The following is a 25,724-nucleotide window of genomic DNA, read 5'->3' as shown; positions in this document are numbered from 1 at the left end:
GACAGTGGACAGCTCCTCGGCCCTCCGGGAACGGATGACCACTTTCCTACTGATCCGGTCATGCTGGAGTGGGAGGCAGAAGCAGGGGCTCGGAAACACTGTCTAAGCCTGAGGACTCCAGGAAACCCCAGTTCTCGGGCCTGTGGAGCAAAGGCCTGAGGTCCCGCCTGCCTTGATTCTGTGGCGTGTCCTGTGACCCAGTCAGAATCCTGCCTCCCGTGGCCTCAGTGCAATGTAGGGGTGAGCGAGCCTGTTCTGCACAACACGCCCGTAGCATGTCAGCCCTGCCGCCTGCTGGCCCGTCCGCACCACGGTGCCAGGCTTGACACACCTCGCCATCCAAGGTCTCTGTTTCTGTATCCCCCCTGCCCACCCGCTAGGGGCAGGACTGCTGCAAGGGCACATCTGATCCTGACTTGTGGATTGCCTATGTGCAGTGCTAGCTCAGCAGTGGGCCTACACACGGCCGGGGGTGCTTCTGCCTGCTCAGACCCCTCACAGCCCCTGGGACACCTGGGCTCTAACCCCACCTCTCTTGTCTGCCTCAGGCAGAAAGGCCTTGGGCAAGTCTCCAATTTTGGGTGTCAGTTTCCTCATATGCAACATTCATCAGCTTAGGGGGAAAAATGGCTAGAATGCTCCATAATAGGTACGTCCCCTGAGGGAAGGGTTTTGAGGGACCAGCAGCCTGAACTTGCAGGAAGCAGGGGAATGCAGGGAAGGAGAGGGTCCCGTGGCACTGACTCAGGTCTGATCTGTCTGGACACTGGCTGCCCCGCATCCTCCTCCTCCTCCTCGTCCTTAGGAGTGAGGGGAACCTAGGCTGGCGGCCAAGACCACCCAACGGAGGGCTCTGCATTCCTGGGGCAGACTCACTGAGGGCGGGAGAAACTTCAAGAACACAACCTGGTGTCTCCTCTTAGAGATGAGGAGACTGAGGCCAGATGAGGCCTTGCCCAGAGCCACTCTGTGCAGGGAGCCCCTGGGAGCCCTACAAAGGTGCCCTGGGGATTGTGTCAATAATTACAGAACAGGCACCTGTGGTGACCCTGCCAGGTCACAGGGCTCGTGGTTGGGATTGGTGCCCAGGTGGCACACGTAACAGGCAGTCTGGAAACAAGGAGGCACTTTGTGGGCAGCTAGCTGCCAGGCCTCACCCAGTGCATCGGTGGTTCCTGCACCCTGGGTCTGGGTGCCAGCCTCCCGGGAGCTTAGGCTCCCAGCTCTGGGGCCTGTGGCGGAAGGCTGCCAGGACCACAGCCCCCTGTAGAAGAGCCCAGAGCCGGAGCTACCATGCTCCACAGGACATGGTCTAACTGGCTCACTCTGGGGAAGCACAGGCAGGTCCCTCCAGGGAAGTTGGGGTGGGGTGGTGATACTGGATTAGTATAGGGGAGGTAGGAACTCTAGGGTGCTGGGACAGTAGCCTGAGCTGGAGGGGTTCACTTCAGGGGCCTCTGCCTGGGATGTGCAGAGTCCTTGGAGGTTTCAAAGGTGAGCTGACTTCAGATGCAGCCCTGGTCCCTCTTACTTCACCGATCCATTTCTCAATGCCCACCACTCCCTCATGAGCTCAGGGGGGCTGCCTGGAGGTAGAGGTCTTTAAGAAATGAAGGAGGAAGTAGGGCTTGGGGAGATCTGTCCTGAAGACAGATGCCAGGCCATCAGTTTCTTGTAATTTCTTATTATGTTCTAAGAGTTGTGAAACTATTAATAACTGAATAAGGAAAACAATAATCTGATTAATGTATTATTTATTATATTATTGTTAACAATCAGTTCTGAGACAAAGTCCAATTCAAAACATATTACTGAGGATTCTATATTAGTTGGTTTTAGAAATGGCATGATCCAAAGCTACTTTTCAATAAATTTTCTTACATAACCTTTAAGGAAGGAATTGTTCACCCCCATCATTTGGCTCTGGAAAATCCTTATAGGCAACATTTTTACATTAGAAAAACAAATTCAGTATACCTGTTACTGAAGGTTCACAGGGATGATATGCACAAACTATAAAAATTACACATCAGTATTTCTTTTGAACACACATTTGAGTTTAAACAGTTTAAACAATCGGTGTTTTAGATGAATTTGAGACATACTTCAAGAATGGTTAACAGCTCCTTCCCTTTCTGATGCACTGTGAAAAAAACTCCCTTTCTTATTTCTTCAGCCAGCAGTAGGAGCCACAAGAATGGTGTCCCAAATCAGATTCACCTTATCCTCCTGAGAAACAAGCTGGAGAGGTTTTGGATCTGGCGAAATACATGACCCGAAGGGAAAGGACTGCGGACAGAGAAGCCCCGCGTCTCCAGAGTGGGCCCGCCATGGCCCTTAGGTCTGAGCCGTGCTGCGACCTCAGGGAGGCCACACAACCACGCACACGGGCGGCTCAGAGGGACTTCATGCGGGAGGCGAAACACTGGTAGGAGCAGGAAGCCCGGGGTTGAGGAGGTGACAAATCCTGGATGGCCTGAACCAGTTTACACTTGATTCTACTCGCTGGAACTCTGTGGGACACCAGCAAGGGTTTTTCCAGATAGTTTGTCCATGAGAAACCAGAGTCCCCTCACTGATTCAAAGACATTTACTGTCTGTTGTGTCATGCTGCCAACAGTTGTGATAGATTAATGGGTAGGAAAACCCACGGGTTTAAACCCAAGTTTTCTGTCACTAAGATGTTTCTAACAAACTGGTATCAGACTGCTTATGTCCATGTCAATACCATACATACATCCAGTTGCTTTTTTTCCTTCTACTCTTTCTTTCAGGAAAAATTCGGTTATCTAATCTTTGCCGTCCGTCGGTCTTCTGTTTTGGACAGCAACTGTCCCGTGCTGGCTGCAAAAGACGCATTCGTATTGACCCATGAGATGTAACTACAAAGTTGCATGTTGAATGAGTTCCATCGCTCCGGAGCTACGCTGAATGAGACCTGATTACACTTACGCTCGCTCACTCATATAAAAATATATATCCTCAACTTCGTAGAACCCCTCATTTATATACCGCAAGATATGTTCCTTGATGCTGACATCTTTTTACCCAATCTTGCCAATCAGCTAAGAAACGCCATAAGACTGGGAGATAAAACCTTTTAAAGCAAGTTTTGTAGCAGAAATTAATTTTTAAAAAAGGTCTACTTTTAGAGCAGCAGTTAGAAATTTTGTACTTGTAATATGTAAATAATACTGTTATATTAAATTGTGGATTTAAATAAGTTTAACGGTTTCTTGCCTCTTCAAAAAATAATACCGATTTCTGTGTTACTTAACGGCTTCTCCATCCTTCCAGTTCCAAGGAATACAAACGTCTCCATCTTGCATGACAGAATAAAAATGTGAAATGCAGAGATGCATCCCTCGTAGGTAAGGCAGCGACTGTTCTAGAAGTCTCTTACAACAATCCACCATTTGTATACTAGAAACGCTGGGCTCCTTATAAAACTTTCCCAGAGAAAATTTCTTCGTTGAAGCCTCTATCAGTTCATTTTCAATAACCTTTAACCTGTCATATTGAAAATAAATGTAATATTGCCACAAGCTATCACCAAATAAAATAACATAAAATGTAGATACAATTTTATATATTGGGGCTCTAACTTTCCACTCTCAACATTGAAAATGGGGTTGCCCGCAAGGGGCGAATTACATGCTCAGAACACATGCCAATCGTTGTCGTGCATGTATCTCTAAAAGTATTTGTTAAATCTTTTTTAGCAGCAATGGGTAAAAATAATTGATACATAGTTTAAAAAGTTCTAATCCTGCCTCACTGAGCAGCTGTTAGTGACCAAAGAAGGCAGAAAGCAGAGTGTAAAAGCCATAGTTTTAGGAACCACCTGCACTCTGACCCTTGGGCAGTAATGACTTCTGGAAATTCCCAAATACCCACGCTGGCCCCCTGAGGAGGAAGGGCTCACTCCACTCCCTTCCAAACCCATCAGCTCCCTTTCTGCTCCCTCCCCTTCGCCTGCAAGCAACAATGCCTCTTCCATCAAGGGCTTGAGTAAAGGCCTGCAAAGTAGACAACTCCCGGCAGAACTTGGTGTCTTAAGTACATTATCCCACCGGTGGTCAATGTTTACGGATATGTTTTAATGTTTATTTACTTATCTGAGAGAGAGAGAGAGAGAGAGAGAGAGAGAGAGAGAGCATGAGTCAGGGAGGAGCAGAGAGAAAGGGAGATACAGAATCTGAAGCAGGCTCCAAGCTCCAAGCTGTCAGCACAGAACCCCATGCAGGGTTCAATCCCGTGAACTGTGAGATCATGACCTGAGCCGAAGTCAGACACTTAACCGACTGAGCCACCCAGGCGCCCCAGTGAACATTCTTTTAAATGGTTGTTTCTTCTATATGTCAGTATCGAAATTATTTAAACTTTCTTCTATTATTGTACATTTCCATGGTTTCCAGTTCGTCTAAGTGACATTAAAATTTATAGTATGTGATATAGGGTAGGAGGAAACGTGAGTGAACTTCCACAGAAACACTGAGTGAGGACAGCCTGTCTGGGGACAGCTGGCTTACCGCTAGGCCCAGGTTACCCTGGGTTACGACCGCCCTATGTAAGAGCTGTGCACAGGTTATTCCCAGCCTCCAAACACAGCAGGGGTTCCACGGACAGTGCCTGCACTCCCCCTGGCAGCCAGGCGGTGCAGCCAGGCGGTGTTAAGAGGCAGTCTTGAGAAGGCCACGTGGAGTCTACTTGGGACCCAGATACTAGCCTATTAGCATAGTGGTTTTAAACCGTTGGCAGGCTCCTGCAGAGCTCTTCCGAGGTTCCCTGTGGGGACGGGGGCCCCCAGTTCCCTTCCTCTTCAGATAGAAAACCAGCGAGTTTTTACCTTTTTTATAATTTGAATTTCCGCTTGGAAATCCACTTTATAGAGATATGCAGCTAAAAGGTGAAAATCACGGTCTGGGAGCACACTTCCTCTGAGGGAAGCCAGTAGTCTTAACCACCCCCTGGTGATTACAAGGAGGGCAACCTTGATAGGGTGGGGGAAAAGAGCAAAGGAGAAGAGAAGGCAGAGTGGAGGGGACCTCTGGGCCCAGAGTCAGAGGTCTGCAGAAGGATGAAAGCAATGATTAAGAGGGGAGGTATACTGGGACCAGCAACAAAGTGGTTTCCTCTCCACGGGTGGTGAAGCAGGGACGAAGGCTCCAGGGCCAGGGCCAGAGCAAGGCTCAGGCAACATGCAAGTTAATGGATTCAGTCCGTTGTCTTCCCCAAGGTCTCCTGTGTGCCAGGCGCTGATGCTGGCACTGGAGGGAATAAGAGACAAGAGTCCCTGCCCTTGTGGTACTCACATTCTGTCTGGGGGGCACAGGCACTGAATAAATAAGGAGAAGAGCTTGTCGGAGGCCGATGGTGGGGAGTCGAGGGAGCAAGGCAGACCAGGGGATGTGGAGGGGGCGCTGCAGGGGAGGGGGCTGGTTCCGCTAACCGCCAGGGAAAACCTCACCCAGAAAGAAGGTAGATGCGAGCTGAGACCCAGAGGGAGGTGAAGGGCAAACCGGGGGGACACTGGGAAGAGGCGCTGCAGGCAAGGGCCAGCCGGCTGGGGCAAAGTGAGCGAGGGATGAGTGGAGGGGGTCCTGGCCTGCAGGCCGCTGACGAGCCCCGACTGGGCTTCTCACAGAGTAACTCACTCTGGCTGCTCTGATGGTCGCTGTATTGACCCGACTCACTGGTAGGATGGAACTTTCGAAAGCTAACCTATGTGAACTGCATTTCTTTTTATTTGACTTCCTCAAAACCTGGTAGCAACACACCGAACCTGTTAAGCGGCCGTTGAGAAAACAGAAGCAGCAGCAACAGTGCAGCCAACAAAACCGTCAGCCCTGACGATGACAGGCTGGCCAGGGCTGCTCCCGAGGGTTCAAGCTGACTCACGACTGAGAAAATCACATCACAAACACGGAGGCTGAGCACCCAGTCAGGAAGCAGGGTGTTTGTGCCGTCGGATCCCGCCAACGCAGCCGTCACCAACCCCACAAGCCAAACAAAGATGCAGCTCCTTCACTTAGTTTTTATACGCAAACGATCCCGTTATTTCTTGTCAAAGGGATGACTTCCGTGGCCCTCCTCCACCGCCACCCTCGATCTCTTCTGAATGAGCAACTGGTAGGGACGGAGGGGGTGAGCAGGTGGCAGGACAGGAAAACCTGGAACCAATGCCCCAACGGTACACGGCTCAACGGTCACCTCTACCTTCCGGGTGCCAGTCTCCGTCCTCCTTGCTGCCTCCCCGGACACGTGCAGCCGCCTTCTCTGGGCCTCCGTGGCCTTCGGGGAGCAGTAGCCTTGGTGCTTCTCACTCAGCCCCACCCTGGCCCAGCTACCCAGCGCTCGCACCTCCCACCAGAAACACATTCCAGGACGGCAGGGACCCGGCCTCCATCTTTCTATCGATGGCACCTTTCAGTCATGGCAAATGACAGCTGACTGACTGACTGAATGAATGAATGAATGAATGACTTCTCAGTATCCAAACCTCCTTTGCCAACATCTTTAGAAAAACAACCCTCTTTTGAGTGTAATATCCTCCTTTCTTCATAGTAGAAACATTATTAAGCAGTATCCACTGGCCACAAAACAGGAAACTGTTGGCTAAGATTCCTTCAAAGATACAAACGACACAGATACAGGACTGCTTATGAACTGCAACAATTTTTTACTTGTAATCTCTTCTCCTTTACTTAAATTCAGACGAAGCTTGCTTTGCACCAGTAGGTCTCAAAGTTTTAAACAGAAAACATGCCTGTCATCTTTCTTTCTGATACTCTTATCTTCATTCTGCTCTTGAGTTGACTTTTATATTAACAAGTCTTGCTCCTCAAATTGAGGCACATGGTGGTAATGTAATTTAGACTCTTATATCAGGAAACACCATATGCAATTCCTGGCAGAATAAGGTGCGGGATAAGTAAACATGGACTATGTACCAATGAATCGATTTTCTAAGTGTAATACAGTTTTTATGTCCCATATTTATGAATTCTGAATATTCAAATTTTTATTTATTTATTATTATTTTTTAATGTTTATGGTTGAATGAGAGAGAGCACGAGCAGGGAAGGGACAGAGAGAGCGAGAGAGAGAGAGACAGAGGATCCAAAGCAGGCCCTGTGCTGACAACAGAGAACCCAACACAGGGCTTGAACTCACGGACTGTGAGATCATGACCTGAGTCAAAGTCGGACGCCTAACAACTGAGCCACCCAGGAGCCCCTGAATGTTTAATAGACTGACTGGTAGGAAGCGACAGAGGGTTCATAGCACTCACTCTTCTTTCCTCTTCATGTTGTCTCTTGCCTGTTGGGCTTTGGTTAGAATAAACCACTGGAGCTTTGTTGGATCACAGAGGCTTGGGATGTTAAAGTGCCCGAGTTCATGCAAGCTTGGAGCGTATCTGTCACTGTAATGAAATAGACACAAAAGGAAAAGTCACTGATCTCTCATCCCCCACTCTGCCCCCAAAGAAAACATGTTGTTAGTCTGATCAGTGATAAGGGAATTTTTCAAGAAAATCCATTTTAAAAGTATAGCAAAATTACATTTTAACTTTTGCTGTCCCCAAAGAGACACTTTCAGGATAACCGCATTCTTCCTCAGTGTATGGCCACCCTCACCTGTAAATGGAGGCAGTAGCCCACTAGACGGTGAGGTGTGCTTTTAAACAGCAAGCACAGGCTGTGAAAACAATGTGTGTACAACAAACACGGGCTACTGATTCAAATTAGTCTAACGCTATAAAGTTTTCCACAGGATTGACTTTGCCTTGAAGTGGCAATGTATTTCAAAAATGTTCTAGAGATTCAATCCTTCAATCCTTTCATGTTGGCTTTTTTAATGTGTAGAGAGTGCTGCTAACAGGAGCGACATTCTTTTCTTTAGTTCCTAAGAATCACACAGTGAAACACAAAACAATTTAATCTACCTACACACACAACACATCTAAGTGAAAGAATAAAAATAATTCTTATTTTAGATATTTACCTGTTAAGGATCATTTTTAAACCACGTAGACTTCGAGGGTGAAAGGGTATTCTATTTTTCAACAGCCGATTATAGAACACATCGAGAAGAGAGTAATACTCTTCAAGTGTCAATACTGGCTGCAACTCTTCGATATAAACCACTTGTATGCCACCTAGAAGATAGCTTATTTGGTCTTCTAACAGCATCAGCCTCCTCCGAAGGTCAAAATAACTTGGCAATCTTTCAAAAAGCTACAGTATTTAAAAAAATGAAAGAAATACTCAGTTTAATAACATAAAACTAAGTAAACATAAAACATAAAACAATGTTAGGATTCCAGTTAGTGGTATTGAGAAATTTTAACAAAATTGTTTTTCTAGAAGGAAAGCTCAAATAAGTACTATGACTTAATGTAGGGCTGGAAATATTAATATTCAAAACAACCCACTGTAAATCTTAGGAATTTTTAGATAGGACTGAAGAGAGTGCAGAAAAAAAGAAATCCGTTCCAAATAAAAATAAGTCCTAAGTACTAACATTTAAATAATCAGGTAAGTGGGGCACCCGGGTGGCTCAGTTGGTTAAGCGTCTGACTTTGACTCAGGTCATGATCTCGCGGCTCCAGACGCGAGTTCGAGCCCCACGTCGAGCTCTGTGCCGACAGCTCAGAGCCTGGAGCCTGCTTTCCAATTCTCTCTCTCTCTCTCTCTCTCTCTCTGCCCCTCTCCCACTCGTGCTCTGTATGCCTCTCGCAAAAACAAACATTTTAAAAAAATTAAAAAAAATCAGGTAAGAATCTCAAATTAGTTTAAAATGATTATATGGTCTAATAAAGAAGGGTCTGGGAAATAAAGTACATGTAGTTCCCTCCAAGTATATTTCTTCAGAATTTACTTTTAATTCCAACAAAACTCAATTACATGCAATAAATATCACTGAGCACCTACCATGTACCTAAGCACTAAACTGTGTATACAGATTATAAAAGGCGGGCCCTGCTTTTCAGCTGGGGTGCAAGGAAACAAAACAAGAACCAGGATTCTTTGTACTAAGTGCCACGTAAACATGAGTGGACACAGGGGAGAGGTTCAAGCAAAGGTTTCTAAGGAAGTCTAATGTGACCAGTCTGAAAAGCTGAAGAGACAACCAGGATTTAGCAAGAGTTAGATACTTGTGGAAGTGTTTTGGGGGTAGAAAGAAGAACACGTATAAAGACGGAAGCATGGCAAGGGGGAGTCTGGTGTGGCTGGAGTGTGGCACGCGTGTGGAAAGGAAAAGGCTGAAGACTAACTACATGGCAATAAAAAGGAATAAATTCTTGATACCTGCAACAGCATGGATGAATCTGAAAAAAATTATGTTGACTGAAAGAAAACAGAACCCGCCCCCCCCCCCCCCCCAAAAAAGAGAAGTATATACTTTGTGATTCCACTTATAGAAAACTCTAGTAATATAAACTGATCTACAGTGACAGCATGCCAGAGGTTGTTTGTGGAGAGGGTGGTGGGATGGAGGAGAGGGCTTACAAGTGGACACGAGCACACTTTTGTGGGTGATGGATACGTTCACTATCTTGTTGTGGTAATGGCTATTTATACAGGTGAAATCTCATCAAATTATATACCATCTGTGCAATTTATTGTATGTCAATTATAGCGCAGTAAATCTGTTAACACCAAAACAATAGAATGCAAGCCTTTTAGGCGGTGCCTCAGAAAGACTACAAAATTTCCAAATAAAAACTGACTTAAAAATCAGGCCCCTAAGTATTTTAAGTACATGATAGTAAACACCTAATCTGAAAACAGCCGAAACTATGATTCAAGTTGTTTTTTAGTTCATTGACGTAACAACATAGTTTGAGACAAGCGTATGTCTTTGACAAATCAGAGATTCTTTTGCTTTTAAACTCTTCCTTACTTTTGTCCAGTGATGATGGACATCCATTGTTCCTAGCATCACATGGCCCACTGCACTCATCCCGGAGCGGTCTGTAAATATTATTGTACATCCTGATGATAAAAACACAAACCCTTTGGTCACTGTCCAGAGATGCTTCATTCACCACTGTGCAAATAATTACTTAAACTTAGCATACAAATTCAGGATTAAATTAGGTAGCAGCTTAAAGGCTAATTTTATGTTGCTGTTTTATTCAAAGGAACACATTTAAAAATTCAGCTGTGATATGGTCACATCTGTAAGGATTTTTAACACTTAGTTTTCCTCCACAAGTTACAGATGTGTATAGCAGCGGTGTGATATTTGAAAAGAAAATGGAAATTGTTTACCTTTTGCATTTTTAAGTGTTTCCAAGTTCTGCTGTGCTAGGCGGCCTAAACTGTGAAGCTGGCTACAGCGATGGGCGATGCCCCAGCCCCTCTGCCACCTAGGACACCAGAGCACAAAGGCACGTTAGCAGCAGGCATCCCTGAGGGAAGAGCCGCGCATTCACCCCAGCTGCTTAATTCCTATGAAAGACAGAGAATTAATTCCTGCGAATGCTTTTTTCAAGTAGTCGTGTTTTCCAACTAGCTCATTATTTTATGAAACAACCAAATGGAAAATGAATGGTTGGCCAGAGGGTAAAAATATTACTACTATGTTCAGGTATCCAAAGATTTAAAACAAGCAAATACAGGGGCATCTGAGTGGCTCAGTTGGTTGAATGTCTGACTCTTGATTTTGGCTCAGGTCACAGTCCCAGGGTCATGGGATAGAGCTCCAAGTCTAGGTCTACACTGAGTGTGGAGCCTACTTAAGATTCTCTGTCTCTGCCCCTCCCCATTCACCCTCTCTCTCTCTCTTTAAATAAAATCAAACAAACAAACAAACAAACAAACAAACAAATAAAGCAAGCAAATACACTATGCTGTTTCTATTTTAAAATAAGGGAATGAGGGGCCCCTGGGTGGCTCAGTTGGTTAAGCATCGGACTTTTGATTTCAGCACAGGTCATGGGTCATTCTTGCTCTCAAAATAAAGTTTAAAAAAAGAAAAAAAAAAAAAGAAAAAGAAGAGAATGAAATAGGAAACACTTAAAAAAAATCTTTTCCATCTCCACGTCACTCAAAGATGATGATTTTGTTTTAGATTTAAGTTTTTTTTTTTTTTTAATTTATTTATTTGAGAGAGAGAGAGAGAGCAAGAGAGCAGATGGGAGAGGTGGAGAGACGGAACCCTAGGCAGGCTCCTTACAGTCAGTGCAGAGTGCAATGTGGGGCTCAAACTCATGCTCCATGATATCATGACCTAAGCCAAATTCAGACACTTAACTGACTGAGCCACCTGGGGGCCTCTGGATTTAAGTTCTGATTAGCAATTCCAGTTAGGTTTATCAGATTCTTTTTATCTTATTCTGGACTAAGTGATTTTTATGACATGTGATCTACTTATTTTATAAATGAACACTAAATCTTAGTGACAGGATGGAACCTGATGTTCACATGATGTTACAGAGGCACTGGTGTCCAAATGTAATATGTAAATATATTATTATTATATAATAATACATATTATATAGCACCGATCTTTAGCAGTGTCTGAACACCCACCCACCTGTGAATTCTAATTCCGTGGCTTACTAGCTCTGTGACCTTGAACAAGTTGCTTCTGTCCTTACTAAGGTTTCCTTTCCATACATGCAAAGTGGGCTCACCTCCTCCAGCACAGCATAAATCATGGGGAGAATATATGTGAAGGAGTAAGACTCTCAAAACACGTGCTCAAACAACTTAGGTTCCTTCTTCACCCTATCACTGATTCTGATGAAAGTCATTTCTGTTAAGATTAAACCAATTTTCAAAAATTTTCCTTTAGCCCACAGTTGAAGAAGATATCATTTCAAATAAAATTAACACTGTGATAGAGCTACTAAATACAGTTCCTATTAACAAAGGGTCTTTCACACAGGCCGAATAGTTAGAAACGTCATTGGTTGCAATGCCTCCATCTTTTGGAGGTTTGGGTAATTTTCTAATACTGGAAAGCCATCATGCCCATGGTCCTCAAATGTTTCGGTCTCAGAACGCTTTTGCACTCTGAAAAATGGAGAACCCCCAAGAGCTTTTGTTTATGTGGCTTATATTTATTGATATTTACCATGGTAAAAATCAAAGCTGAGAAACTTCTACACCATATTGTAACATAATGCTTGTTTCTTTTTATGTTTAAGAAATCCTTAAAAAAATCCTTTTATTTTCCTAATCCCAGTCTCTTTGATAGATCATTTAGAATTTGCACTAGAAAAAGTTACTTTTATGTACAGGAATTTATTTTACAAACTTTTAAAAGGGATCTTGTTATTCGGCTGGAGCTAGAAAAGTCCGTGCTACTAGATTGTGGAATTGGAAGAATGCCCTAAAACAAAGCAGGGCCTAAAAATATTGACCTGATGATCAAAGAGCAGCTATCAGCACAAAACCCAACACCCCACACACCCCAAGTCCACACGTTTTCCTTGAAATCTGAATTCTCTTATAAAACTATGATTTGAAAAAAAAACCAAAACCCACTATGATTTGAATATACAAGAACAGAACATATACGTCTTATCAATACCGGGCAGGCACAAAGAAAAGGTGCTATTATGGTACCCAAAGAATCATTTCAGTTCAAAAGAAGAAAAAGCATCCTGTTAATCAGGGTTGAAAACAACAAAGCAGGTTACAAGAAACAGTAATAGCAATGTCCAAGCGTCACACTGCACAAGTTTTTTTTTTTTAATATGAAATTTATTGTCAAATTGGTTTCCACATGACACCCAGTGCTCATCCCAACAGGTGCCCTCCTCAATGCCCCTCACCCACCCTCCCCTCCCTCCCACCCCTCCATCAACCCTCAGTTTGTTCTCAGTTTTTAGGAGCCTCTTATGTTTCACAACAGTTTCTCAGAATTCTCCTAATGGGGAGTCCTCCCTGGTGGGGAGTCCACCAGGCCCTGCCCTTTCTCTTCCTTACCATTTTAACAGCTGTTAAATCTGTTTTTATAATAAACACCTACATGTATCTTTATGTACCTGCAATTTCCAGGTTAATGAAAGCTTCTTTAAAAAGTCATGTTGGGGCGCCTGGGTGGCTCAGTCAGTCAGACTCTTGATTTCAGTTCAGGTCACGATCTCACGATCATGAGATTGAGCCCCACATTGGGCTCGGGGCTGGGCATGGAGTCTGCATAAGATTCTCTCTCTCTTTGTCTCTCTCGCTCTCCCTCGGCCCCTCCCTTGCTAGTGTGTGCTCTCTGTCTCAAAAAAATTATATATATATTAAAAAAGGTTATGTTATAAAACATGGAACCGAGAATACAACACCCATTTTCTCTCTCCCTTCATTTTAAACTTGGATACTGATCTCACATGATGGAGGAATAATTATTTTTTATATATTATGTGCATATGGAATAGATATTTTTCTTATAAACATTACTTTAAAAAATTAAACTGCTATGCTAAAAATGTCAGTATCTAAACTTTAGTTCACTGTTTTCAGCAAGAAATTGATCATTTTCTTACATAGATGAACATTTGACAATTTCTGAAAAAGATGACTGAAGATTATTTAGTAATCAGAATAATTAAATTCAAGATGCAAATATCTAACTGCTGGAAAGCTTGACCAATAGGTAGCACCTGCTTACTCCCATCTCCAAATTAGGCTCTGCCTTTGTTACCTGATGTCCGAGAGCTGCAGCTGATTAGACAGGTCATCTTTTAGACGATCTAGTTCTTTTCTAAGTGGCAAACTGTTCTTCAACTTTCTAACTGCACTTTTCCCATTGTTATCTAACCAGGATCTGGAAAGAAAAAACAGACATACACACTTTGTAATACTGACTATAATGCAAATATTTCTAGTACTAAAAGATATAAGCACTACCGTAAAGTAGCCCCAGTATTAAACTGAGTTTCCAACCAAGCCTTTACCAAATTATAAGCAAAACACCAGGTGGGGAAGAGTCGAGCATAGCCCACAGCAGAGTGGACGGGGCATGTGGTAAGGTGGAAGCAAAGGAGGTGGCAGTGAGCCCCAGGGGAGTAAACAGACAGGTATTTTTGGAGACTCTGGGGTAAAAACAAAAACAAAAACTGGACTGGTAAGGTCTGGCCACTGCAGGCCTTGGATAGAGCTATGGGGGAGTAAACACTGAGAGCTCAGGGAATTAATGCTGAAGATTAAACTAAGGAAGGAGCTGGAGTCTACACAGCTAGAACCCACAAAGTAGTCTTTGCAAGTTCCTTCAGCCATGGGCATTGCCTTCTCAATGTCACCAGCACCATTAGCTGTGCCTTCTGAGTCTGACTCTTTCACCTTATTAGTTTGCCCATCTGCTCTGGTTAGAAGTGTAGCTCTGCCCTCTCACATGGACATGGCTGATGTGTGTGAGTGACGGGCTAGTGCAGCCTACTGAAAGGCGTAGCACATGTGACTGATTCTGAAGTATCCTGACGTTTGAAATCTTTATCCCATCTCTAGAAATCCAGCAACAGGTTTAGCATAATTAAAATTTAGTTTTTTTATATACAAAGGAAGTTATCAAAACTAGAGTAGGATTTAAGAGGTGCTGGCATGGGGCGCCTGGGTGGCTCAGTCGGTTAAGCGGCTGACTTCGGCTCAGGTCATGATCTCGTGAGTTCAAGCCCCGCATCGGGCTCTGTGCTGACAGGTCAGAGCCTGGAGCCTGTTTCAGATTCTGTGTCTCCCTCTCTCTCTGTCCCTCCCCTGTTCTCTCTCTGTCTCTCTCTGTCTCAAAAATAAATAAACATTAAAAAAAAAAAATTTTAAGAGGTGCTGGCAGAAGAGACATTTTAAAAATGATCAAAGTTGATAATCTTGAAACCAATAAAATCTTCTGCATTTATCCAATGCCTGATACTGTGCTGTGCTGAGATATAAGGAAGATAAAGTCGCTGTGTAAAGGAAGACACACCTACTAAGGAATACAGAGATAAAAAATTAGGATAGATGAGCCTTTGTGAGAACAGAGGAAGAATGAATTCTGTCTGTAAGAGTCTGTGGAACAGGTGATATGTGACCTGGAACCTGAGAGACGTGTCAGATGTTTCCAGGCAGATTACTGTCGGGGGAAGGGCAAGCCAATCATGCTAGTGCGCTGGGAACCGTGAGGTGAATCAATGTGCCCAGATCATATAATGCCCCGAGGGAGGGAAGTATGAGATGAGACTAGGGAGGAAGGTGGGAGGACTTGCACATTGGGAGAAGGAATTGGGACTTTATCCTCTAAGTAAAGGTATTCAACTTTTAATTAATTTTTAATTCAGTAACTCTGTATAGTAATTAATAACTCTTCCTACTCCCTTTTTAAGAATATTGGTAAAAATTTTGTCATCGGTGCATAATGGGATAAATAAGAAAATAAATAAAAATATCTTATTTCACCTCACTATTATAAGCTATTGCATTATAAATTTTCAAGATTTTCCTCATTTATTAATGTTATTCAACTTATTTTAAATCATGTAAGAGAAAGCATGATTTGTTGACAAATGAATCATCAAAGAGCATGCCATATTTGGTTGGAGACAAAATGTCTTAAAATGTAGGCTCAAATATAATCTTATGACTATATGCTCATGACCTGACTTTTGGAATTCTTACATTTAGTGTATAAAAATCAGCTGGTTTAGTTTAACAGTTTTTGTGTTTTGTTTCTAAACACTGAGATAGAAATGAAGCTTCTAAACACAGTATTTACTACATACATGTAGATAAAGATACATGTTTCCTAGCCTCAGCCATGAGGGGTTTGGGAGCTACGGAGCACATTTATCCGCCCCAGACCTCAGATTCTAAAAACCATTCCTTACTAAAAAGAATGAGAGCTTCCTGGCAAAATGGCTGAATCAAACATTGGGGCATGGACAGTCCAGATGAGCCTGGAACGACTTAATGAATCAGAAAGCAAAACTTCCCAAGGAACGATAGGGACATAGGAGCCAGCTTGAAGGGATGATGAAATTAGAAAATTGTTATATGGATGCTATCATTTAATATGTGATTTAGGCAAGAATCATCCATTAAGATTAGGGCTAAGGGGTAAGAATGCGGTGAGTAAAAGGATATCTAAATAGCTGTATCTCTTCAAAAGCAACTAACTGAAAGGAAAACTTTACTATGGAAAAACAGAGGTAATCATCTTACTCATTTTTTTTTCTTTAGTGCACTGGTTGGACCCTCTAAGACATGTAAGTTATAAAGGGGGACAGCAGTCTTGTTGCTGGCCAGCTTGTTTCTCCTCTCATCTGCTTTCTATTTTTCAAAAATTCCCCCAAACATGCCTCTTACTGACATTCCTTTGCTTTCTCTCACCAACCTCCATGAACTTTCATAAATTCCTAAGGATCTGCAGGCTACCAAAGAGAAATGCTTCTCTGGATAATGCATGAGTTATTAAGGGGAATGACAGGATAAAATTGAATATGTAGGTTAGGGGGAATACAGAATCTAGGATGCAGGGAAGAGAAACCAACAGCACCAGATCCTTTAGGAAGTTACAATCTAGGAGAAAGTAGCAATGCAGATTTCCATTAAGTATTTTTGAATGATCTTTTTCTCCCTTAAGTAAGAACTATGAAAACAAACTGGAATAAGTCAAGAGCTACATTTACTTTAAAACTTGTCTGGACATACCCTCCCCCTAACTTCTGTCCTATGACTGGCCAGTGTACTTTTTCAGTATCTCTTTTTGAGAGATACAGTCTGTAGAATAATTTCTGTAAGTGTTTCATTTCCTCCATTACCTTATTACCTCATGAGGGAAAGATAAGTCATCCCTTACCTAATGTTGTTTTAAATTCAAACTTCAGATTTTCAATTTCATCTCAGGAGATCACTAGACAACCTACATTTTCACTATGCAAATTAAACCATAAGGCAAAGAGAAAAGTGTATTTTCTTGTCCGATATGGAGACACATGGTTATCCTGACTGTCCATGTTCTAGAACTAAGAGACAGAATTCTATGTTATTCTCTGGATGGATTTAAAAAGGACATTAAGGGCAACTGGTGGTTCAGTCAGTTAAATATCCGAGTCTTAATTTAGGCTCAGTACATAATCTCGTGGTTTGGGAGTTCAAGCCCTGCCTGCTCCCCCGCTGACGGTGCAGCGCCCACCTGGGATATTTCTCTCTCTCTCTCTTCCCCCTCCCCCCCCCCTTTATCTGTCCCTCCCCTGCTCATGAGCTCGCTCTCAAAATAAATAAAAAACATTTAAAAAATTTTAAAAAACCAAAAAGGACAATTAATGCCTGAATTTGCCATAAAAATAATTTAAATTCTTAATTTTACAATCATAGTCATTTGTAAAATTTGAACACTTGATTTTTAATGGGGAAAAGTCCATTCAAATTATTATTGAGATTAAAGAGCCATCTTATAGTTATTCTATAATAAAATACAGTTAAACCATACTTTAAATTTTTTTTAAACATTTATTTTTGAGAGAGAGAGAGAGAGTGTGTGTGGGGAGGGAGGGTGGGGGACGCACAGAGAGAGAGGGAGACACAGAATCCGAAGAAGGCTCCAGGCTCTGAGCTGTCAGCACACAATCCACGCGGGGTTGAACTCACAAACTGCCCACATCAGATGCTTAACCGAGTAAGCCACCCAGGTGCCCCTAAACCATACTTTTTTTTTTTTTACTTGAAAAAACTTTTTTTAAATGTTTGTTTATTTTTGAGACAAAGAGCGTGAGCAGGGGAGCACAGAGAGAGAGGGAGACCCAGAATCTGAAACAGGCTCCAGGCTCTGAGTTGTCAGCACAGAGCCTGATGCCGGGTTCGAACCCACGAACTGTGAGATCATGACCTGAGCTGAAGTCGGAAACTTAACTGACTGAGCCACCCAGGCGACCCCGCAAACCATACTTTTTAACCTTTACTAGTCAAGAACTTTAAGAAATGTTGAAATTTCTTATTATAAAAATTTATCAAAAATGAAATAATCCAAATAAATAGTATTCATGAATATGTTTTTTAAAAATAGTAATAGTTTTGTGTTTAAAACTTTATTGCTGCACTAAAAACCATAAGATGCCTCAGAATACACCTAAGCAAAGAGGTGAAAGACCTATACTCAGAAAACTATAAAACACTGATGAAAGAAATTGAAGATGACAGAAAGAAATGGAAAAAAAAAACATTCCATGCTTATGGATTCAAAGAACAAATATTGTTTAAATTTTTTTAAATTTATTTTTGAGACAGAGAGAGACAGCGCAAGTGGGGGAGGGGCAGAGAGAGAGGGAGACACAAAATCCGAAGGAGGCTCCAGGCTCCGACCTGTCAGCACAGAACCTGACGCAGGGCTCAAACTCACAGACTACGAGATCATGACCTGAGCCAAAGTCGGACGCTTAACCGACTGAGCCACCCAGGCGACCTTTTTTTAAATTAAATTTTATTTTTTTTTGAAGAACAAATATTGTTAACATGTCTATATTACCCAAAGCAGTCTACACATTTAATACAATCCCTATCTAAATACCACCGGGCATTTTTCACAGAGCTAGAACAAACAATCCCAAAGTTTATATGGAATGACGAAAGACCCAAATAGCCAAAGCAATCTTGAAAAGGAAAAGCAAAACTGGAAGCATCGCACTTTTGAACTTCAGGTTATATACGGAGCTGTAGTCATTGATACAATATGGTAGTGGCACAAAAACAGACACAGATTGTTTGTTTGTGGGCTCTGGGCTGACAGCTAGGAGCCTGGAGCCTGCTTCAGGTTCTGTGTCTCCCTCTCGCTGCCCCACCCCCGCTCACATGCACACTCTCTCAAAAATAAAAATTAAAAAAAAAAGAAGAAGAAGAAGACATAGTGTAGGAGCGCCTGGGTGGCTCGGTCGGTTAAGCATCGGACTGTTGATTTTGGCTCAGGTCATGATCTCACCGTCTGTGGGATCAAGCCCCATGTCCGGCTCTGTGCTGACAGTGCAGAGCCTGCTTGGGATCCTCTCTCTCTGCCCCTCCCCTGCTTGTGCTCTCTCTCTCAAAATAAATAAATAAACTTAAAAAAAAAGGAAGGCGTTGTGTACACACACACACACACACACACACACACACACACACAATGGAATATTATTTAGCCATAAGAAAGAATGAAATCTTGCCATTTGCAATGATGTAGATGGAGCTAGAGAGTGTAATGCTAAGTGAAATAAGTCAGTCAGAGAAAGACAACTCACTCATATGTGGAATTTAAGAAACAAAATAAATGATCATGGGGGGGAAAAGAGGAAAACCAAGAAACAGACTCTTCACTACACAGAACAAACTGATGGTTACCAGAGTGTTAAATAGGTGACAGGCATTAAGGAGGGCACTTGTCATGAGCACTGGGTGTTGCATGGAAGTACCGAATCGCTACCTTGTACACCTGAAACTACTATCACACTGTTAACTGGAATTTAAATTAAAAAATAAATAAAAATAAAAGTTTTACTGAAATGTAATACACACACCATGCCTGTCGTGTATATTCTCACAGTTGTGCAATCACCAGTACAATCAATTTGGGGATACTTTCATCACCCTAGTAAGAAACACGTAGCAGGGCGCCTGGGTGGCTCAGTCGGTTAAGCATCCAACTCTTGATTTCAGCTCAGGTCATGATCCTACGGCTCCTGAATTCGAGCCCTGCATGGGGCTCTGTGCTGACAGTGCCGAGCTTACTTGGGAATCTCTCTCTCTCCCTCTCTCTCTGCTCTTCCCCTGCTCTAAATAAATAAATAAATAAATAAACTCAAAATAGAAAAAGAAATCATGTACCTATTAGCAGTTACTTCAATACTCACTTCCACCTCTAAGCAACCACTAATCTACTTCCTGTGTCACAGATTTGTCAATTCTATACGCTTCACATAGATGGAAGCATTCAATATGTGGTCCACTGTGACTGCTTCTTTCTCTTAGCGTAATGTTGTCAAAGTTCATCCATGCTGTAGCATGTATGAGTACTTCCTTTGTTTTTAGGGCCAAGTACTATTTTCACTGTACGAATATACTACGTTTCACTTAACCATTCATCCATTGATGGACCTTTGGGTTATTTCCACTTTTTGGTGATTATGAATAATGCTGCTATGAACAGGTTTTTATGTAGACGTGCTTTTTTCTACATCCTTCCTAATACTTGCTATTTTCTTTTGATTATAACCATCCTAGGCTATGAAGTGTTATCTCATGGTAGTTAATTTACTTGTTAGACCTTGCCTTGGTTCCAAAAATGATTTTATTATACTTATAATAATAAATATGAAACATGTATTGTTATAAGATGCAGGGAAAGAGAAAAAATGCTGGTAATGAAATGAAGCCACAGGGAAGTGGTATATAAAAATGAATACAGGAATATCATGTACAGGGTCTAAAGTTAGACTGCAGACTGAAGACAACTGTTTTAGTTCTTAGGCTAATGATTCTTTTGAGATAAAAATATTTCACTAACTCAAGAGAAGTTCAGTTTTTCGTGGATACAAGAGGACGAAAAGGACAGCCATGATCCAAATCGAGTAAAGTTAAAATGGCATAAATTTCAAACTCTTAGGCCTCAAACTACATGGAACTACATGACATTTACACCACAGCTTTTCAAACTTCTCTGATGGCAACGCACAGTAAGAAATTTTAAATGGTGACTCAGTATACACACATACACATATACATACATGTTTACACAGAACTCAAACGAGTATTTTCAGAAACATTGAAATTTACTGAAAATATATATTTAAAAAAATGTTTAAAAGGAAGAACACAAAGCAACTTTGCTGGTCCCAAATCACTAAACTGTGTCATGACTTGTTATTTGAAAAACACTGACTTAGCCTGTAAACAAGGGGAAGAATAAATAAAGGCATGATAGGAGTTAAAATTTCCAAACGTTCTATAGAAATAATTCCAAAGTTATAGTTGTCCAAGGTGTCATTTCGTGGACAAAGATTGATTTACAACTTAGACACTGAAGGTGAAAAAAAAACTACTTGAGCAAAATTCGAATGGAGAAAACAGAAGTCTGACATTTATTGGTCTTCCAGTATCTGATAGAATAGCATTTCAATGATCCTTCTACACTTTATGTTTTCTCAATGGGAAAGATATTACATATGGGATTATTTTATTTTGTTTTCAAAGTTTATTTATTTTGAGAGAGAGGGAGAGAGAGAAAGAGAGAGGGACAGAGAGAGAGGGAGACAGTGAGAATCTCAAGCAGGTTCTGCACTGTCAGCATGCAGACTGATGCGGGGCTCGATCCCATGAACTGTGAGATTATTACTTTAGCTGAAATCAAGAATTGGACACTTAACCGACTGAGCCACCCAGGTGCCCTGGGATTATTTTGTTTAGACATAAATGGATCCTGTTGGCTCCTTCCAAATACAAATTATATAATTAAAACCCATTTTTGTTATAACAGTATTTGATAATCAGAGAATATATTCAAAATATGAACATACTAAAATCTACAACATGGAGTGGCATTTCCTAATCTTTTTGAGACTGGTAAATTCCTATTACAGTATATAATTAAAGAAAACTCCTGAGGTATTAAAAATTTAATTTTATCCTTTTTATATGGTTATACAGTAAAATGAGTTTGAAGTAAGCTAAAGCATAGTTTGTTGAGAAATTCAGAATTACACAGCATGTCCTAAAATGTGGATTGAAATACAGTTACCAGATGTAGTATTAAAACAGATTAAATGGAGCTTCTATGACCTGATAATTCTTCTATTTAAAAAGCAATCCCACCTGATTTATTTTCACAATTTCTGTGCTTTATTTCATAATAGTAGGAGAATACTTCAGCCTGCACTTCTCAACAAAAACAGAATTATTGAAAAAATTAAGTCTAAACTAAGTAACATTGCTGCTATATCTTCTCTTTTTAATATTATATCCTAAAATATTAGAAGTATCTTAATGTGCTTTCCAAAATGAATTTTGATCCAGTGAATGTAATTTATCAATCAAGTGAAGATTAGTTTGATGTCAATTTGATACTCCTTCTGACTATATAATTCAGCATGTGCTCTGATTCTTCTTCTGCAACCTACATATATAAGATGAAATTAAACAATATAAGAATACAAACAAAAACTTAAACTGCAGAATGGCCAAAATGACCATGGTGGCCAATAAGTTTTGGTTGAGTTATAGGCACCCTAAATCTTACTTATCAAGTGGTGTCACACAATTCATGAGTTGAAAGCTTTAAAATGGTTCAACAATTTTGTAATTATTTTTAAAATAATTACTAATTTTTTTTTTATTTTTCAATATATGAAGTATATTGTCAAATTGGTTTCCATACAACACCCAGTGCTCATACCAAAAGGTGCCCTCCTCAACACCCATCACCCACCCTCCCCTCCCTCCCACCCACCATCAACCCTCAGTTTGTTCTCAGTTTTGAAGAGTCTCTTATGCTTTGGCTCTCTTCCACTCTAACCTCTTTTTTTTTTTCTTCTTCCCCTCCCCCATGGGTTTCTGTTAAGTTTCTCAGGATCCACATAAGAGTGAAACCATATGGTATCTGTCTTTCTCTGTATGGCTTATTTCACTTAGCATCACATTCTCCAGTTCCATCCACGTTGCTACAAAGGGCCATATTTCGTTATTTCTCATTGCCACGTAGTACTCCATTGTGTATATAAACCACAATTTATTTATCCATTCATCAGTGGATGGACATTTATGCTGTTTCCATAATTTGGCTATTGTTGAGAGTGCTGCTATAAACATTGGGGTACAAGTGCCCCTATGCATCAGTACTCCTGTATCCCTTGGGTAAATTCCTAGCAGTGCTACTGCTGGGTCATAGGGTAGGTCTATTTTTAATTTTCTGAGGAACCTCCACACTGTTTTCCAGAGTGGCTGCACTAATTTGCATTCCCACCAACAGTGCAGGAGGGTTCCCGTTTCTCCACATCCTCTCCAGCATCTATAGTCTCCTGATTTGTTCATTTTGGCCACTCTGACTGGCGTGAGGTGATATCTGAGTGTGGTTTTGATTTGTATTTCCCTGATGAGGAGTGATGTTGAGCATCTTTTCATGTGCCTGTTGGCCATCCGGATGTCTTCTTTAGAGAAGTGTCTATTCATGTTCTGCCCATTTCTTCACTGGGTTATTTGTTTTTCGGGTGTGGAGTTTGGTGAGCTCTTTATAGATTTTGGATAGTAGCCCTTTGTCCGATATGTCATTTGCAAGTATCTTTTCCCATTCCATTGGTTGCCTTTTAGTTTTGTTGGTTGTTTCCTTTGCTGTGCAGAAGCTTTTTATCTTCATAAAGTCCCAGTAGTTCATTTTTGTTTTTAATTCCCTTGCCTTTGGGGATGTGTCGAGTAAGAAATTGCTATGGCTGAGGTCAGAGAGGTCTTTTCCTGCTTTCTCCTCTAGGGTTTTGATGGTTTCCTGTCTCACATACCTTTATCCATTTTGAGTTTATGTTTGCGAATGGTGTGAGAAAGTGGTCTAGTTTCAATCTTCTGCATGTGGCTGTCCACTTCTCCCAGCACCATTTGTTAAAGAGACTGTCTTTTTTCCATTGGATAGTCTTTCCTGCTTTGTCAAAGATTAGTTGGCCATACGTTTGTGGGTCTAGTTCTGGGGTTTCTATTCTATTCCATTGGTCTATGTGTCTGTTTTTGTGCCAATACCACGCTGTCTTGATGATTACAGCTTTGTAGTAGAGGCTAAAGTCTGGGATTGTGATGCCTCCTGCTTTGGTTTTCTTCAAAATTACTTTGGCTATTTGGGGCCTTTTGTGGTTCCATATGAATTTTAGGATTGCTTGTTGTAGTTTCGAGAAGAATGCTCGTGCAATTTTGATTGGGATTGCTTTGAATGTGTAGATAGCTTTGGGTAGTATTGACATTTTGACAATATTTATTCTTCCAATCCATGAGCAGGGAATGTCTTTCCATTTCTTTATATCTTCTTCAATTACCTTCATAAGCTTTCTATAGTTTTCAGCATACAGATCTTTTACATCTTTGGTTAGATTTATTCCTAGGTATTTCATGCTTCTTGGTGCAATTGTGAATGGGATCAGTTTATTTATTTGTCTTTCTGTTGCTTCATTATTAGTGTATAAGAATGCAACTGATTTCTGTACATTGATTTTGTATCCTGCGACTTTGCTAAGTTCATGTATCAGTTCTAGCAGACTTTTGGTGGAGTCTATTGGGTTTTCCATGTAGAGTATCATGTCATCTGCAAAAAGTGAAAGGTTGATTTCATCTTTGCCAATTTTGATGCCTTTGATTTCCTTTTGTTGTCTGATTGCTGATGCTAGCACTTCCAACACTGTGTTAAACAACAGCGGTGAGAGTGGACATCCCTGTCGTGTTCCTGATCTCAGGGAAAAAGCTCTCAGTTTTTCCCCATTGAGGATGATGTTAGCTGTGGGCTTTTCATAAATGGCTTTTATGATCTTTAAGTATGTTCCTTCTATCCCGACTTTCTCAAGGGTTTTTATTAAGAAACGGTGCTGAATTTTGTCAAAGGCCTTTTCTGCATCGATTGACAGGATCATATGGTTCTTATCTTTTCTTTTATTAATGTGATGTATCACGTTGATTGATTTGTGAAAGCTGAACCAGCCCTGCATCCCAGGAATGAATCCCACTTGATCATGGTGAATAATTCTTTTTATGTGCTGTTGAATTCGATTTGCTAGTATCTTATTGAGAATTTTTGCATCCATATTCATCAGGGATATTGGCCTGTAGTTCTCTTTTTTTACTGGGTCTCTGTCTGGTTTAGGAATCAAAGTAATACTGGCTTCATAGAATGAGTCTGGAAGTTTTCCTTCCCTTTCTATTTCTTGGAATAGCTTGAAGGATAGGTATTATCTCTGCTTTAAACGTCTGGTAGAACTCCCCTGGGAAGCCATCTGGTCCTGGACTCTTATTTTTTGGGAGATTTTTGATAACCAATTCAATTTCTTCGCTGGTTATGGGTCTGTTCAAGCTTTCTATTTCCTCCTGATTGAGTTTTGGAAGGGTGTGGGTGTTTAGGAATTTGTCCATTTCTTCCAGGTGTACAGTTTGTTGGCATATAATTTTTCACAGTATTCCCTGATAATTGCTTGTATCTCTGAGGGATTGGTTGTAATAATTCCATTTTCATTCATGATTTTATCTATTTGGGTCATCTCCCTTTTCTTTTTGAGAAGCCTGGCTAGAGGTTTATCAATTTTGTTTATTTTTTCAAAAAACCAACTCTTGGATTCGTTGATCTGCTCTACAGTTTTTTTAGATTCTATATTGTTTATTTCTGCTCTAATCTTTATTATTTCTCTTCTTCTGCTGGGTTTAGGCTGCCTTTGCTGTTCTGCTTCTATTTCCTTTAGGCGTGCTGTTAGATTTTGTATTTGGGATTTTTCTGGTTTCTTGAGATAGGCCTGGATTGCAATGTATTTTCCTCTCAGGACTGCCTTCGCTGCATCCCAAAGCATCTGGATTGTTGTATTTTCATTTTCGTTTGTTTCCATATATTTTTAATTTCTTCTCTAATTGCCTGGTTGACCCACTCATTCTTTAGTAGGGTGTTCTTTAAGCTCCATGCTTTTGGAGGTTTTCCAGACTTTTTCCTGTGGTTGACTTCAGGCTTCATAGCATTGTGGTCTGAAAGTATGCATGGTATGATTTCAAATCTTGTATACTTACGAAGGGCTGTTTTGTGACCCAGTATGTGATCTATCTTGGAGAATG

General features: G+C 41.4%; 1 protein-coding gene across 4 annotated transcripts in view; it reads right to left on the bottom strand.

The window, feature by feature from the left end:
- Positions 1 to 1,737: 1,737 nt before the first annotated feature.
- The window catches only part of TCAIM (T cell activation inhibitor, mitochondrial), a 73,778-nt gene continuing 49,791 nt past the window's right edge, over positions 1,738 to 25,724 (bottom strand). For all 4 annotated transcript variants that reach the window (XM_049629114.1, XM_049629117.1, XM_049629115.1 and 1 more), the window contains 6 exons: positions 13,657 to 13,779; positions 10,281 to 10,378; positions 9,910 to 10,001; positions 8,008 to 8,240; positions 7,295 to 7,426; positions 1,738 to 3,510 (listed from right to left, as the gene is read on the bottom strand). In XM_049629114.1, the coding sequence (XP_049485071.1) occupies positions 3,270 to 3,510; positions 7,295 to 7,426; positions 8,008 to 8,240; positions 9,910 to 10,001; positions 10,281 to 10,378; positions 13,657 to 13,779 (919 nt within the window). In that variant the 3' untranslated portion in view covers positions 1,738 to 3,269. The remainder of the gene's footprint in view (positions 3,511 to 7,294; positions 7,427 to 8,007; positions 8,241 to 9,909; positions 10,002 to 10,280; positions 10,379 to 13,656; positions 13,780 to 25,724) is intronic.

This window comes from Panthera uncia, chromosome C2 (genome assembly GCF_023721935.1).
Source record: "Panthera uncia isolate 11264 chromosome C2, Puncia_PCG_1.0, whole genome shotgun sequence".
Taxonomy (NCBI): Eukaryota; Metazoa; Chordata; class Mammalia; order Carnivora; family Felidae; genus Panthera; species Panthera uncia.
Note: the sequence above shows the minus strand (reverse complement) of the source record. Positions and strands in the feature narration are given on the sequence as shown.